At 57.0% G+C, this 16,508-nt stretch overlaps 1 protein-coding gene across 1 annotated transcript in view; it reads right to left on the reverse strand.

The window, feature by feature from the left end:
* Positions 1-16,508, reverse strand: part of ARSG (arylsulfatase G) — a 101,410-nt gene that overhangs the window by 9,353 nt on the left and 75,549 nt on the right. The window contains exons 7-9 of the mRNA XM_068978939.1: positions 12,561-12,754; positions 11,482-11,562; positions 3,517-3,625 (exon numbers count right to left, since the gene is read on the reverse strand). Of these exons, the coding sequence (XP_068835040.1) occupies positions 3,517-3,625; positions 11,482-11,562; positions 12,561-12,754 (384 nt within the window). The remainder of the gene's footprint in view (positions 1-3,516; positions 3,626-11,481; positions 11,563-12,560; positions 12,755-16,508) is intronic.

Here is a 16,508-nt window from a genome sequence, read left to right on the forward strand (position 1 = left end):
GAGCTGTGAATCTGAGGGCCAGGCCCACCAAGAGTCGGTGGGACTCGATGGAGACCCAAGGGCCCGGCCACATGAGGCTGGACGCCCCTGGGAGAGGATGGGCTCTGGCTTCCCCAGTCCAGGGTCTGGGGGGGAGCCTCACCCTCCAGGAAGGGGTCTCAGAAGGGACCTGGAAGGCCATCGCTCCCCTCTTCCAGCCCAGGGCTCCGTCCACAGCAGACCCTCCCCGTTGACTTGGAACAGGGGTCTCTGCTCTCCCTTTGGCCTCCAGAGTCCACGGGGCCGGCAGCTTATCTCCCGCGATGCTCCTTCCAGGAGCTGGCACCCCACACGTGTGCAGAGGCAGGAAGGGCAGCAAGCCCTCATGGAGTACAGAGCAGTCCAGAAGCCAGTCCAGAGTAGGGGGTGGGGAGGGGGTCGGGGGGGGGGGATGTGGGAGGCTGCTTCCTAGAAGTGAGGACATGACCTCGGGGCAGGTGTGATCTGCAGGCAGGCAGTGAGAAGTGGGGCTCTGGCGGGTCAGTTGGGGTGCACAGGCCTGAACTCTGGGTCTGGAGCGAGGGAGGGGCCGGCAGAACCCCCTCTGAACTGTGGAGAAGCGGGAACCAGCCCACAGCGTGGGGAGCATGCTCTTCAGCCTCTCTCAGTTGCCGTCCTTCCCGCGTGGGGTTCGCTCGCGTTACCCCCGGGGGAATCGAGGTGCCCCCCTTCCTGGCCTGGGTCCCGTGGGGGAGGCTGCAGAGGCTGGCTCTCCCCCAGCACCTCCAGGTCCCTCTGGGAGACCAGCAGCTCCAGCAGCACCTTCCAGGGAGCAGAGAGCTCCCAGTGCACCAGGAAAACCCAACACCGAAGCGCGCATGTCCGTGACCGAGCAGAACATAGCCCAGAGCAGGGTCGTCAGGACCACCCGTCCCCCCGGAGCCTGCTGCCAGACACAGCAACAGGGACGGAATCTTGAAAGGAAAGGCTTGGCCTTGCCGGGGAGGGTGGCGCTAGCCCACGGGACTCCCTGAAGGGCACAGCCTGCTTGTGGCTCCTTCTTCCGGAACCTCTGCCTCGAGGCAGCCGCGCCCCCCGCAACACAGCGGCATGCCTTTCCGATCTGGGGAGACAGCTGCACCCCCCCTCACCCGGAGGACTATCCGCTCTTCTTAGCTGTTTTTCACATGAGGTTATTTCACGTCGTTCCTGCCCCGATCGTCGCTGTGGACTTGGCCCAGGAGTCCCCACGAGAGTGGTCCTCAGTTCCGGACAGAGACGTGGCTCCCAGCTCAGGTGTGAGCAGACACACCCCTTTCTGCACACAACCCAGGGCATTGCACGAGAGCTCTGACTCAACCGGCACGAGTCTGTCCTCGCAGGGGGCTTGTGGAGCTGCCTCGGGACGTCCCGGTTGTCACAGCTGGGGCTGGGGGAGCCGTTGGCGTCTAGAGACCAGGGATTCTAGCAAACGTCCTCAAACACCCGGGACACTCTCCACCATAGAGAACAGTCCGGCCCCAAACGTCAACAGCGCCCAGGTCGAGATACCCTGCTTCGGGGCTTTAGGGTCAGACCACAAGGCCCTTTCGGCGTGTGCTGCCAAGCCCCGCCCTCCCGAAGGGAGATGGTCTCCAAAACAGCAGGAGCTTTCGGTCTGATGCTGCTGCTAAGTCGCATCAGTCATGTCCGACTCTGTGCTATCCCACAGACTGCAGCCCACCAGGACCGCTGTCCCTGGGGTTCTCCAGGCAAGAATACTGAAGTGGGTTGCCATTTCCTTCTCCATCAGTCTGATGAGCCTGTTCCAACATCCGGTCCCTGGAGCCATGCCTGATCCACACTGGACACAATGATCCATCTTCACTGAAGATTTTTATGCTTTGGTTTTGGGCGCGGGGGATCCCAGCTCCCTGACCAGGGATCGAACCTGTGCCACCTTCATTGGAAGGCAAAGGCTTAACCACTGGACCGCCAGGGAGGTCCCCAAGACGGGCTTCCATGGGACACTCACCAGCAAGCCCCTGAGTCAGCTGTCACCTCTGAAGCCTGAAATAATGAGCACAGGGATGTTGCTCCATCGCAGCACGGTGACCGACGGTAGGCACAGACGCCATTCTCAACTGACAACAGCATGCTTGGCTCCTGGTGACGTCACCCGCGAGATGGCCGAGTTCCCTGTGCACGTCTGGCCCAGCCCGTGAACCCCTGGCCTGACTGCAGCGAGTCAAGCCCAGGAAAAGCAGCCCGCCTGGCCTACTTCCCGGCCGCCTGACGTCACAAACTCCAGCCCAAGGTACTGTTGTCATACCTGCTGGGAGCCTCCTCCCCAACGGTACTAGGCTGGCCGCGGGCTCCTGGGGGCCAAGAGGGTGCCAGGGACAGGGCCTGGCCACCTGCTGCTCTGGCATCACGGCTGGTTACCCTTCTGACCCCTGACTTCAGCGCCCCTTATCCCATCCCTCCCCCCGGGACCCTGGAGGACACCTGTGAGACGTGCGCTCCTCCTCTGGGCGGCGTTCTCTAGTCCAGAACCCAGCTGGCTGATGGCGAAGGACCTTTGGAACTAGAAAATTAGTCTTTAACAAAGCCTCTGAGCATGTGAGCAAGCACCTGGGTGCACCTGGCCATGGGGCAGAGCACAAGGAGGACGCCCCCTTAGTTAGGAATCAGGGCCGTGTGGCATTGCGGTCAGGATGTTCACCACGGCCGAGCTCCGTGCCAGGACGTGGCCTCTGGGTCAGCCTCGATAAGGAGGTCGGCGTGATCTGACATGTGGTCACGCCGACAGTTGTCCTTCGAAGAAAGGGGCGCTTCTTTTTGGAGCTTCTTAGGCAGAGGCAGGAAGAAGGTCCAGGGGGACCCTCCTTCCCTCTCTCCCCTCCAGGGTACATGAATGCCTAGACCCCTCTCTCAGGGACATCCGTCTGAGTGACCCGCCTCGGACACCTGCCCTACCCCCAAGGGGGGAGTCATCCGGGTTCAGTGATCTGTTCCCCCCTGCTCCCCACCACCAGCTGGTGTGAGTGCATGCTAAGTCATTTCAGTCATGTCCGACTATTTGCAAGCCCATGGACCTTAGCCCGCCAGGCTCCTCTGTCCATGGGATTCTCTAGGCAAGAAGCCTGGAGTGGGTTGCCATTCCCTTCTCCAGAGGATCTTCCTGACCCAGGGATCGAACCCAGGTCTCCCACATTGCACGCAGATTCCTTCCCGTCTGAGCCACCAGGGAAGCTTAGCCCACGCCGAAAGCGGTGATGACGCTCCTGCAGACACCACTGCGACCAGTGCTGATGGCCATGCAGCCCGCCTGGCGCCCTCTTCCCAGAGACGGTCTCCCCAGAGGAGGGCCTGTAGAGCCCCCTGTGCTCCTGCTTTCAGGGGCTCACAGGCTGGCCTGCAGGCAGCTCCGCGCAGCTGCGGTCTAAGTCTGGGAAGGCCCTGTGGACGCCTGCCCAGGGTCGGCGATGGGGAGGTCTCCAGCCACCCGAGCACACGCCTTCTCCTTGCATCTCAAGGAAACTGGGGGGGTCGTACCTCAGCAGAGCTGTGCTGGTGACATTGACGGGGACCCTGCCGGGCCAGTAAGCCAGGGCCGGGACGCGGTGCCCTCCTTCCCAGGTGGTCTGCTTGGCAGGACTTCCCCCTGCAAGACAAGGAGGCAGTCGTTTCTCTGGGAATAGCAGTCCTTCCTGACGGGGATGCTCTGAGAGCTCCCAATAATTCCAGCAAAGGCCCGACTTCCCTTGGTAATCAGCCATTTTTATTCACCTAGTTAATCTCTTTCAATGTGTGTGTGTATGTTCAGTCACTTAGTTGCGTCCGACTCTTGCAACCCCATGGACTGTAGCCTGCCAAGCTCCTTGGTGCACGGGATTCTTCAGGCAAGAACACTGGAGTGGGTGGCCATTTCCTTCTCCAGGGGATCTGCCCGACCCAGGGATCGAACCCGGGTCTCCCGCATTGGAGGCAGACGCTTTAACCTCTGAGCCACCGGGGAACACAGGTGAGACATAGTAGTCACTCAACAAATACCTGTCAAACAAGCATGAACGAATGTGTCTCCCTACAGGTCATGTTGAGAATGGGAAATAAAATTATTTGACTAAAGGCAGAAATTCCCCCCCAGCTATTTGATCTGACTGATGCCAACAACTGACCTGGCATAGATTTTGTTGTATTTTCCCTTTGCCTCACTTTTTACCCCCCTTCTGTCTGCCTTTATTTTTGAATGAATGAGTTGTTCCAATGTTGTGGAGACAGCATTCATAATAGCTTTGACCTCTTACCTCTTTCAGGGAGGTAAGAACAATCTATGTGCAATCTATGAATTTCCACTGGGTAATTAAAGGAATTCTTTTGGTAACTACCGAGTCAAAGTGACCAGCAGTGTAACGGTGACCAGCGGGCTGGAAGGGATGAGGTCATGCCTTATGGAAACATCCTGAATACACGTCGTGTTGAATTAGCCATGACCATCCCCACCACTCCCACACACGCCCCGACTTCAGCCCAGCTGAGCCAGGAATTGCACACAGTTAGCGTGTCAGAGGCCTTCCAAGGCGAAGGCTGTGTGTGCCTCACACAGGCCGCGGTCGTGCGACGGCCTTATGTTTGGCTGCTGTGAACAGGGGTGGGGGGAGAAGGCCAGGCTGCCGGCGCTCTGCAGCGCCCACCCCACAGCGAAGGCAACCTTTGAAGTCCCGGGCCAGCTCCCAACACCGGAAGTGCCCGGCATTCTTGGAATTTTCTCATAACCAGCTCTGGAGTCCCCCCAAGTGTTGAAGTAAGAAACAAAACGCACACCAACTTGCGTCCGTGTGGACGGTTCCTGTGTAGGGGTGTGGGGCTCTCGGAACCAGGTGGGCCGGGTGGGAAACTCTGTGGCCTGGCCTGGGATGTCTTGAGCACCTGGTCCCCATCCAGAGTCCCGCTGCCCAGAAGGGCCCACAGCCCCCTCCCATTCTTCACGCACAAGCAGCAGAGAACCCGGTGCTGCTGGGGCATAAATCACACTCCCACGTGGCTGCGGAATGCATGACTTATGCCTCTGCCCCAGGCCAAGAGAGGGTGGGAGCATCGCACGCGCGCAAGCCCTGCACACATTCACCCCCCACCCACGAGGGGCGTTTCTAGAGACGCTTGGGAAATAGGTGGGTGAGAATATGGAGTCCATTTATTTGCAAGTCCATGGGACACAGTATCCCGATGAACTTGCTTAGCCTCTGAGGCCGGATGCTAAGGAAAAGTGAAGGCTTCAATTCCAAGAAACCAGTCAATGGTTCTGCGGGTCAACCAGAAGGCCCAAGCTGGGGATCTGCACTGTGGTGAGACTGTGGGCACCAGAGTCGGCACTGGAGCTGCATCTCTGCCTCCAAGATATTTCTGGAAGGGTGCCCTGGCCCCTGGGCTTCCCAGGCAGCACTAGTGGTAAAGAACCCGCCTGCCAATGGAAGAGACGCAAGAGGCGTGGTTTCAGTCCCCGGGTCAGGAAGATCCCCGGGAGGAGGGCATGGCAACCCTCCCCAGTATTCTTGCCTGGAGAATCCCACGGACAGAGGAGCCCGGCGGGGTGCAGTCCATGTGGTCGCAGAGCTGGAGATGATGGCAGCGACCTGGCACACAGACTCTAGTGACAGTGATTTCTCCAGTTAACAGAGCCTCTCCCGAGCACCAAGTTGAGTGCGCCTGCCTGCAGTGCTGAGGACTTCCCTGAACTACCTCCCTTAACCCTTAGGACAACTTTGTGAGCTGAGCACTGTGACTCTTCACTTTTCAGATGCAGAAGTCAAAGCTCAGAGAGGTTAAATAATTTGCCCAAGGTCACACAGCAAGGAAACAGTCAAGTCAGGATCTGAGTCCAAGGCTGACTACACGGCCGGCACCCTTAGTCATTAAGAACTTCTAGGACCCTCTAGGACTGTGGTTCCCATCCCTGTATGCAGACTCGAGTCACTAGGGGAGCTTTGGAGAAATACTCATGCAAACGTCCATTTCCCAGAAATTGTGAGTTAATTGACCTGAGCTGGGGTCCAGACACCAGGAAAGCCCTGTAAAGCTCTCCTGGTGAGTTCACGTAGAGCGCGCCAGTTCCAGGGCATTAAGAAAGGGGACATGATACATCTCGAAACTAAACATAGCATGTGTCTAATGACAGGTTTCATGTGGCCTGCGCCTCTCCGCCTTTACGCCCCAGAGAACAAATATGACCTTCTCCGTTACAGTGAGTAAGAACAACAGTTGAGTCCAGCCCATAAAGTAAGATGTGCCGTTTTTACTTTCAAAAGCTCTTCCTTCGTGGACAGCAACCTTCACACTTGGACCAGTTGCACTTGCACATCCAAAGCATCTGTCGAATTTGGCTTTCTGCGGAGAAACCACGCTTGACAGACACGAGCATGCATTTCGATGCACTTCTGGTTAGTTATGACTCTAATTAAGGCCGAACCTCTTACTTAAAGCCATAAATATTTAGCCTCAGCAACCAAAGCATGAACAGAAGCATGATTCATGAGTGTGCTTACTTCCTCCTCCCTGGCTGTGCAAGAAGAGGCCGCTCCGTGATGCGTGGAGGAAGCCCCACCACCGTCCACGTTCAGACACATGGGCGCTTCCCAGAAAGGGTCCCTCCCAAACGCCAGGGCCCCCTGAGTCAGAAGGGCGGGGCCGCTCACAGAGGCTGGCAAGCCTGTCAGCACACAGAGCCGCCAAAGGACCCCTGGAGATGCTGGTTTTGTGAGTCTCGGGTGGGGCTGTCATTCCAGGTCGCTCTGACAGCAGTATCTGGGGACCAGAGGCTGAGAAAAAGCAGCAAGGTAGACAGGAGGCCTTCTCGTTGTGAGATCTTGGGCAGCATGTGGGATCTGAGTGCTCCCACCAGGGATCGGACCCATGGCCCCTGCATCGCAAGTGCAGAGTCTTAACTGCTGGACCGCCAGGAACGTCCAGGCAGAAATCTTAACGTCCCTCCGTCTCCTCCTTCTCAGTCGTGAAGGGGGAAAGTGACTGTACTGGTCTCATGGGAAGCTGGAAAGCTGACCTCAGACAATGTATGTAAAGTTCTGAGCAAGGCCCTCAGGCACGGTGCCTGCCACAGGAGCAGCCAACAAATGCGCTCCGAAAAAACCCAAACAAAACAAAGGCACCACAAAATCCCGCACAGACAGCATCGGGCAGAAGGTGCCCCTGGCGGCCCGTGCACTGGACTCAGGCCTCTGACAATGCGCTCTGGCGCGAAGCGGAATTTGTGTTTAAGCTGAGTCTGAATGTCGTTAGACAAGAGCCCTCTGTCCCACTGACTGAGTTCCTAGTCCTGTCCACAACGGACGAAAGCAAGTGTGTGTTCATTCGAACTACCTGCACGGCCCCTCAAGCCGTTATACGAGTGCCTCGGGGCAGAAGGACGCGTCTGTTCTGAGGAGTCCACATTCTATAACCTTCTAAAGAAGCAGGCTTCGTTTCTAAATATAAATATGTGCCTTTGCCAAGAATGCCCGGAGCTCACACACTAGTTTTCTAGAAACACACGGAAGCCAGGCTGGTGGGGCCAAGGACTCCAGCTGGCCTGGGCGCCCGTGGGCGGGGTGGGGGTGTTCCGAGCCTGGTGGCCGGTGGCTCGAAAGGGGACATCACTTGACTCCCACTGGTCCCGTCAGCGGACCCTGCCCCCAGCGGGGCTGGCTGCCAGCATCCTCCCCACCCCGCACCCCTCTGACCCCTGTCTGCCCCTCCAGACACCCCTGACCCCTGTCTATCCCTCACACCCTCTCTGACCCCTGTCCGTCCCCCATACCCCCTCTGACCCCTGTCTGGCCCCCTGCAACCCCTCTGTCCCCTGTCTGCCCCCCACACCCCGTCTGACCGCTGTCCGCCCCCCCGCATCCCCTCTGATCCCTGTCCGTCCCCTCGACCCCCGTCCGCTCCCCCCTGCACCCCCAGCTGGACAGACAGCCGGCCGCAGAGCCAGCTTCCCAGTGGGGAATGTTACGTAACCGCCTGGTAGCATCGCCTTACACCAAGGTCTCCCAGAAGGGGAGGATGCCAAACTCAACAGCATGTTTCCTCATCACCAGGGGAGGAAAGAACCGCTCTGCTCTTCAAATAAAACAAGGAAAGATTCTCCAGACAGCGGAGCCTTCCGTTAGGGGACACACAGGGTGCTGGTTCTGTCCCGAAGAGGAAATAGGTCTGGAGCGGGGAGGGCCGCTGCTGTGCCGCGGGGGGGGGGGGGGGGGGGGGGGGGTGCGGGGCGGGGGGTTGCTCAGCGGCGGGCCCCTCCGCCTGGGGGAAGGCCGGGCCGCCCAGCAGGGCCCCCTGCCCCGGCTCAGCCTCGCACCCGCGCCGGGTGCCGGCCAAGCCCCGCGGAGCGTCCCCGCCCAGCACGGGACGCAACGCCGCTCCAGGAGACGCTGCCTCATCCCATCAGCTGAGCACCGCCCGGGCCAGGAGAGGAAGGGAGGATGGGGAGGGGGCGCCAGCGCGCGGCCTGCCGTCCGGGCTGGCGGCGGGGGGAGCGGGGCGGCGCTCCCGGTACTGTTTGTCCCGCTCCGCTGTGAAAACATGGCCCGTCTTCTCGGTTTCACTGACCCTCGGGCCGGGCGCGCTCCCAGCAGGACGCACAGGCACCTGTCTGAAGACCTGCCCCCGGGGCCCCGGCCACTCCCCGTCCTCTGGGCCCTGCCTGGCCCCCAGGGCCCCCCGGACCCCCCATAGCGTCCCGGGCAGAGGGGAGGGAGACAGCTGCCGCCAGCGTGGCGGGGAGCCGATGCGGAGGTCGAGGTCGGGGCAGGGGCGCCTGCGTGACCCCCCAAGAAAAGCAGAGGCGCCCGGCCCCACCGCCCGCTCACGTGCCGGGCAGTGTGCATATCCATACACACCGCGTCTTCCCCATCCACTCATGGATGGGCGGACCCTCCCCGGCGGCTCAGTGGTCAGGAACTGGCCAGCCAAAGCAGCAGGCGTGGGCTTGGTTCCTGCATGGGGAAGGTCCCCGCAGGAAGGCACGGCAGCCCACTCCAACCTCTTGCCTGGAGAATCCCATGGACAGAGGGGCCTGGCGGGCTGCAGCCCACGGGGTCACAAGGAGCCCACACGACTGAAGTGACTTGGCGCGCACAGCTTGCTCTAGTGATGATTCCGAGTCCGCTCCACACTGCGCTGGACTCTCGTGTCTCTTCTGTTTGCACTTAAATGTTCCTCCTCTCTCTTCCCTACAGCATATTTGCAAGCCTGGTTCACTAATTTACAGCTGCCTCCTAAGAGACAAGATGAGACAGGTCCTCAGATAGGAGGTCAGAGGTCCCCTTCTTAGGGAACAGAAAGCTCCCCAGAGAGGGGCCCCCTCCTGACAGGTGTGTCCCCTCAGCCTTGGCCTCCAAGCCTTCAGAATTTTCACCCTGGAGAGTAAAAGTGATCCCAGGCCCCTCTAACTGAGTACTGAGGATGGAACCTGGCCCGAGGGCTCGCCAGGTGCAGAGAAGAGGAGCTGCAACCAGTGAGTGCAGAAAACCACTCGGGCTGGCACTGTATTTCTCGAGGTGACGGCTGCAGATTAAAGACTGCCTGCAGCATAGGAGGCCTGGGTTCAAACCCCGGGTCAGGAAGACCTGCTGGAGAAGGAAACAGCAACCCGCTGAAGTATTCTTGCCTGGAGAATCCGATGGACAGAGGAGCCTGGCAGGCTACCGGCCATGGGGTCGCAGAGAGTCAGACACGACGGGGCTACTGACACACACCATGGCTGCAGCTACCGGACCCACTTCCACCAGTCTGGGTGTGGCACTTCTTCCTGGTCCAGCTGTCCAGCACTCCTGAACAGGCGGGGCCAACGCGAGTCATGCATGAAGGCACCTGGTCACTGCACAGGTTGGAGGAGGCGCCACCCAGTTCTCCTGACTCCCACCACTCGTGTCCAGACAGGAGGCATGCTGAGGGCCCAGCAGCCACTCACCTGTAAAGTTCTCAAGGGATCTGAGCCAGGGACGCCAGACCAAAGCCTTTCCTTCTCACCACTGGCCATGGGACACAGGGATGTTCCAGCTTCTAGGTAGCTATGAACTTCCTGCCAGACTAATGTGAAAGGGGGTTTATGACCTCTGACCTGGAGACAGCTGGGGGCCACGGGTCAGGCCAGCCAGCCAGTAGGACGACAGGGCGAACCCAGCCCCAGAGGATAATCTTGCCAAGCCCACCTCTGAACCCCTTGGACACAGATACTTTCTAAAATTTTATAATTTTTAATTTTATAAAGTCTATTTATTATAAAATAAGATATTAATGTTAATAAATATTATATTTGGTATTATAAAATAATACCAATTTATTTGACAAATGAAGGTAGGGAAAACTACACTTAAACCCTTCCTTGGCCTTCCCAGGTGGCTCAGTGGTAAAGAATCTGCCTGCCAATGCAGGAGACACAGGTTCGATCCCTGGTCCGGGAAGGTCCCACAGGCCTTGGAGCAACAGAGCCCGTGCGTCCCAACTACCCAGTCTGCGCTCTGGAGCCCGTGTGACTTGGAGCCCACTCTGCCAGTGGTGAGAAGGTCGCGTACTGCAGCCAGAGAAAGCTTGCTCAGCAACAAAGACCCAGCACAGACAGAAACAAGCACACGCAGAAAATTACTTTTTAAAAACACTTCCTCCACCACCCAGAGGTAACCACTGCCTCGGTTTTTGTTGCCTCTGTCACGACTTTTCTGAGACCACGCATACTTAGTATTATACGGTAAGATCATACTTTACATACGGTTTTGTGACCTGCATTATTCACTGGAAAGTATTTTATGTAACTGTTTCCAGGTGAGTCATAGGCACCATTTTCAGTGGCTCCTGCATGTTTCTTGAGATGCACGGACCATAATTTCTTGGAGCACTCCTGTCTTGCTGGACACTTGGGTTATGTGTGTGTTTGTTTGTTTAAATCTGCAGCAGTGAGCACTGTTTTACATACATCATTGCGCACTTGGCTAACTATTTCTTGAAAACAAGTTCTTTAAGGAGGAATTAAAGCACCATCAGTCATGCATATGGTTTAAGCCGTACTGTCGAATTATCCCCTGCAGGACGGCCTTTCAGAGGGTGAGGTCCTTTCAGAGGGTGAGGTCCCTGTGGGGAGACCATCCCGGAGCAAATGGGTGCTGAGCTGAGAGTGAAGGATGTTTAAATAAAGAGAGGCAGTGCGGATCATGGATGAAGGGATGACTGTAAACAGGAAAGAAAAGAAAGCACGAGGAAAGAGCAAGGTCACCAGGATGAAGACAAAGGCAAGCGTGTTTGCTGGACGGTCTTCATCCTGGCCTCTGGGGGCAGGGCTGACGCCCTGGAGGAAAGGAAGGGATGACCGAACGCACACCAACTTTCTCCGCCCCAAACTGTTTCTTTTCTGGGAGCTGGTGGCTGTGAGTAATCTACTCCTGTGTCACAAAGATGCCCAAGGCCAGGAGAAGAATCGGTCCTCCCAGAGGCTGTGTCTCTTGTCCCCACCCCCGGTGGAGACCATACCTTGACGAGCTTGCCACGATCCGGTGAAGGGCCCTACACTCCCGGCCAGCTCGCACTTCTGAGCCCACGGGCCATTGTCCCCTAGAAACCAAGAAAGGCAACACAGAGTCAGGGCACTGCAGGACACTGCCAACCGTGGCCCCACACCCCTGTCCTGGCACCGCCTGGAGAAAGGACTTGTGAAAACAAGTGCGACCACGAACTTGGAGGACCACCTTCTGGGGGGAGGGCGTCTGCCTCCCACAGCCCACAGAGACGTGGGCTGTCCCCACCCCGAGCTCGCCCCACGCTGGAGCCCTGGCTTCTGGCTAAGGACTCAGCAGTCCCCTTACCAGCGTCTTCAACTCAGCAACTGCTTGCTGTTTGTGTTTTAGCCACACAGCCTGTGAGGCCTTAGTTCCCTGACCCCCCTACATTGGGAGTGTAGAGTCCTAACCACTGGGCCACCAGGGATGTCCCCAGCAACTCCTTCCTGAGCACCTGTGGTGCCCCAGTGCCTCCCACACGGCACCTCCTGACCCTCCAACCTGTGTTGGAAGAGGCTCGACTCTGCCAAGGAGGAAAGAGGGGCTCAGAGGGGCTAACGGAACTTTCCCAACACAGAGGTTCAAACACCAGTGTCCACAGCCCTCGCGCCAGACAGGGACCCCCGACCCACCGTTCCTGAGTGGGTCCTCGGAACAGCCCACCATGCAGGTCTGATCAGCCAGGAGATGTGAGCTGTGCCCGATGGTAACGTCTGGGCTGAGGAGGGCAGTGAAGCGGGCTTTCAAGGACTGCCCAGGGGGACACAGGCTCGTGACATCAAAGTCTCTCGTTAACAATTAGGAGCAGTACCCATGTGACGCTGACCAGCACCCAAGGGGCTGCAGGGGAACCGAGCTCTCCGTGCAAGCCTGTCCGGGGGTGCGGCCTCAGGGACCCACACACACAGGCCCGTGAACACCAGTGGGGCCCCACGCTCAGGGCAAGCCCCCTGCCACGGTGCAGAGGGTCACTTGCTGAGATGCTGCTCCCCTGGGGTGCGTGCAGGCTTACCCATTAGACCCGAGGGGGGCTGGCTGTGGTTTTCTATTCACCTGTAAACCAGAGGAACGTGTTTTTCCCCGCGAGGTCAACTGCGTCCTTGATCCGGCCCACAAGGTGGTCCATCTCCTGCAGGCTCGCGCTATATGGCCTTTGACCCCTGGATCCTGCTGATGGCGGCGTCCTGGCCAGGGGCACGTGCATGTGGGCCAGGGCCACGTACAGCAGGAAGGGTCTCCCGCTGGTGCTGAAATGAGAGAGCCGGACCATGACCCCGCAGAAGGGCCCCGGGGCCCAGCGGAGAGCCCGGAACCCCTGGGGCCCAGGAAGCACACACCTGTCTACAACCTCCAAAGACAACGGGCACGTGATCTGGTTAGCGGGTGAGAGTCTGCGAGTCACTGTCCTCATCGTAACCGCCCTTTAACACATTGCAAAACTGACTCACGGAGCCTGAATTCACCCTCGTGAGAACGCCCAAGTTCCCTTTTCCAGATGAAGTGTCAGGGGCTCAGGGAGACTGAGAGACCCGAGGTTCATAAGCAACGGCATTCAGGTTCAGATCCAGACCTGGCTGGGAGCAGTGTGCCAGCCCTGAGCTGCTCATGCTAACGCCCAACACACACATGCTTCCAGGCTTTGTCTGCTCCATCAGGGCATCCGGGCCACCGTGTCTATTCCCAGCCTCGGGCCTTTCTCGGGGGTGAACGGATGAGTCAAGGTGACCACAGGGAATTCCAAGGACACAGCCAGCAACGTCCAGACCACGGTCCTGCTGGAGGCCTGGCGTCCGGCCGCCCCTCTGCTGATCCTGTAGGGTCCTCGGGGGCTCTGCTTCCTGCCCACCCCCACCTGCATTCCCGGGGCGGGGGCAGGGTCAAGGGCAGCAGCAGGGACCCTCGGGGAGCCCTTCACACAGCCCATGCCTGTGGAGGGATGGGCTTTCAGAGGACACTGCGAGGGGCGGGGAGGCCTCAGGCAGGCTCTCAGAGGGATAGAGGCGTGGCTGTTCTGTCACCGGCTGGACCATAAAGAAGGCTGAGCACCAAAGAACTGATGCTTTTGAACTGTGGTGCTGGAGAAGACTCTTGAGAGTCCCTTGGACTGCAAGGAGATCCACCAGTCCATCCTAAAGGAGATCAACCCTGAATATTCATTGGAAGGAGTGCTGCCGAAGCTGAAACTCCAATACTTTGGCCACCTGATGCAAAGAGCTGACTCACTGGAAAAGACCCTGATGCTGGGAAAGATTGAAGGTGGGAAGAGAAGGGGACGACAGAGGATGAGATGGTTGGATGGCATCACCAATGCTATGGACATGAGTTTCAGTAAACTCTGAGAGTTCGTGATGGACAGGGAGGCCTGGCGTGCTGCGGTTCATGGGGTCGCGAAGAGTCGGACACAACTGAGTGACTGAACTGAACTGAACCTGGCACTGAACTTTCAAACGGGCCTGAGCTTTCCCAGCTCACCTCGGTTCACACCCCCCACCACGTCACATTCTCTGAGTCCCCCCAGGCTCAGCTCTGCCTCAAACCTGGAGACCCCCTGCATCCCGACTCCTGGGGTCCTCCGATTGGGACTGGGTGGACTCAGCTCTCTTTGAAGGACAGACATCCTGGATTCGGACCTCCTCTTCCCCATTTTAATCAACAATTTCTTTTTTATACTATGTATTAAACAGATGACTTCCCAGGTGGCACCAGTGGTAAAGAACCCACCTGCCAATACAGGACACATAAGAGAAATGAGTTCAATCCCTGGGTTGGGAAGACCCCCTGGAGAAAGGAATGGCGCCCACTCCAGTATTCTTGCCTGGATAATTCCATGGACAGAGGAACCTGGCGAGCTATAGTTCATGGGGTCGCAAAGAGTTGGAGACAATTGAGTGATTAACAAGAGATAAATACTTTAAAAAAAAAATAGACAACTAAGGAGAACCTACTGTATAGCCCAGGGAACGCTACTTGGCATTCTGCGGTGACCTACATGGGAAGGAAATCCAGAAAGGAGAAGATATGCCTATAGGTATAGCTGATTCACTTTGCTGTACAGAAGAAGCTGATACAATATTGTAAAGCGATTATGCCCCCCAAAAATAAATCTTTTAAAAAGTCAACAATTTCCTTGCTACATTTCCATAGTTTCATTGTCCAATGCCCTAGCCACACCATGTGTGGCTATTTCGACCCATGAAAATGAAATGAAAGAATGCAGCATCTCACATGCAAGGGATGAGCCTTGCAGACATTATGCCACGTGAAATGAGCCATCGCCCAAGGTCAAGCACGGCCAGATTCCACTCACAGGAGGTACCCGGAGCGGTCAGCTTCAGACAGACAGGAAGCAGAATGGTGGTTGTCGGGGGCTGCGGGGAAGGGAAGACTGGGAGCTGGTGTTTAATGGGGACAGGGTTTCAGTTTGGGAAGACGAAAAGTTTCTAGAGGTGTATGGATGACCCTGGGCCGTTCACTTAACCTCGGTTGTCAGCTCAGTGGGGAGAGCCAAGCCTCCCTGGCAGAGCTGTGAGTATTGACTGCCCAGAGTAAGTACTGAATAAACGGGAGCCTCTAAGATCCCCCAGAGAAGGAAATGGCAACCCCACTCCAGTACTCTTGCCTGGAGAATCCCATGGACAGAGGGGCCTGGCAGGTACAGTCCATGGGGTCACAAAGAGTCAGACGTGACTTAGCGTCTGAACAACAAAGAACATCTCTTACATGTGGAATCTACAATATAATACCAATGAACTTATCTAAGAAACAGAAGCAGATTCACAGACAGAGAACAGATGTGTTGTTGCCCAGGCTGGCGGGGCTGGGGGTGGAGAAGGAGGGCAGGGATTCGGGGATTAGCAGATACAAGTTACTATAAGTAGGTGGATAAACAAGAAGGTGCTACCGATTAGCCATGACTACACGGTTCCGTATGACTATAGGGAACTGTAGTCAATATCCTGTGATAAACTAGGATGGAAAAGAATATAAAAAAGAATGTACAACGGAGACACTTTGCTACACAGTAAAAATTAACACGACACTGTAAATTACACTTTCATTTAAAAACAACAAGAAAGAATCAGCCTTCAGCATTCCTGCTAGGTCAGGAATCTAAATTCAAGTAAAGACCCAAGGAAAAACGTTCAAAGTCCTGGGGTGAGACCCTTGCTGAGCACGGGCAGGAAGCCACAGTCCAGTGACCCCGCCCCCCACAGTGGATTTGACAAACAAGTCCAGGTGGGTCAGGGTCACGGAGGAGAAAGGAACACAGATGGGGCCTGGTGTGTGCTGACTCTTCAGAAACCACGGGTGACCTCGCAGGTCAAGTCCTACAGACACCAGGTGCCTGAGGATTATTCTCCACCAAGTTAAAAGCCAACAGGATTCATGTGACTTTTCACTCAATAACGAATTAATAAACTCGCACATGCTCGGCCTCTCTCCTACAACCAAGAGTTTGTTTGCTGACGTGCTTGTCTTTCAACTGGTCAGTTAACTGGTTCGAACAGCACCGCACCCTCTTCAGTGCCTCCGTCAGCCCTCAGCCAGCAGCGGCTCCCCCAAATCCCCCAGGAGCACTGAGACCCCACTGCGAACGCAGCGGGGGACGGGCCCCACCAGCCACGAACTGGCCGCCCACCCCAGGGCACCGGGAAGCCAACACGGTGCCCGGGTGGGAGAAAGGGCTTTTCCCTTTTCATACCAACCGTCTGAAAAATACAGAAACAAGCAGATCAGCGAAGCAGTGTTTCTCAGAAAGGCCTGAAAAACGCGTAAGACGCCATCTCTAAAGCTTAAGGCGCTGCCCTTAGAATCTGGGTCCCAAGCAGGTGGTGTGATCAAGCGAAACGGACCCATTGAATACTGGCCCTCAAAGATATCCAGGGTCTAATTCCTAGAATCTCTGTTACCTTGTACAACCAAGGGCACTTTGAAGATGCAATGAAGCTAAGGGTCGTGAGATCAGAGGCTTTTCTTAGACTTAGTAGACCCTAAGTGTGA

The sequence above is a fragment of the Capricornis sumatraensis genome, chromosome 8, assembly GCF_032405125.1.
Source record: "Capricornis sumatraensis isolate serow.1 chromosome 8, serow.2, whole genome shotgun sequence".
Classification (NCBI taxonomy): domain Eukaryota; kingdom Metazoa; phylum Chordata; class Mammalia; order Artiodactyla; family Bovidae; genus Capricornis; species Capricornis sumatraensis.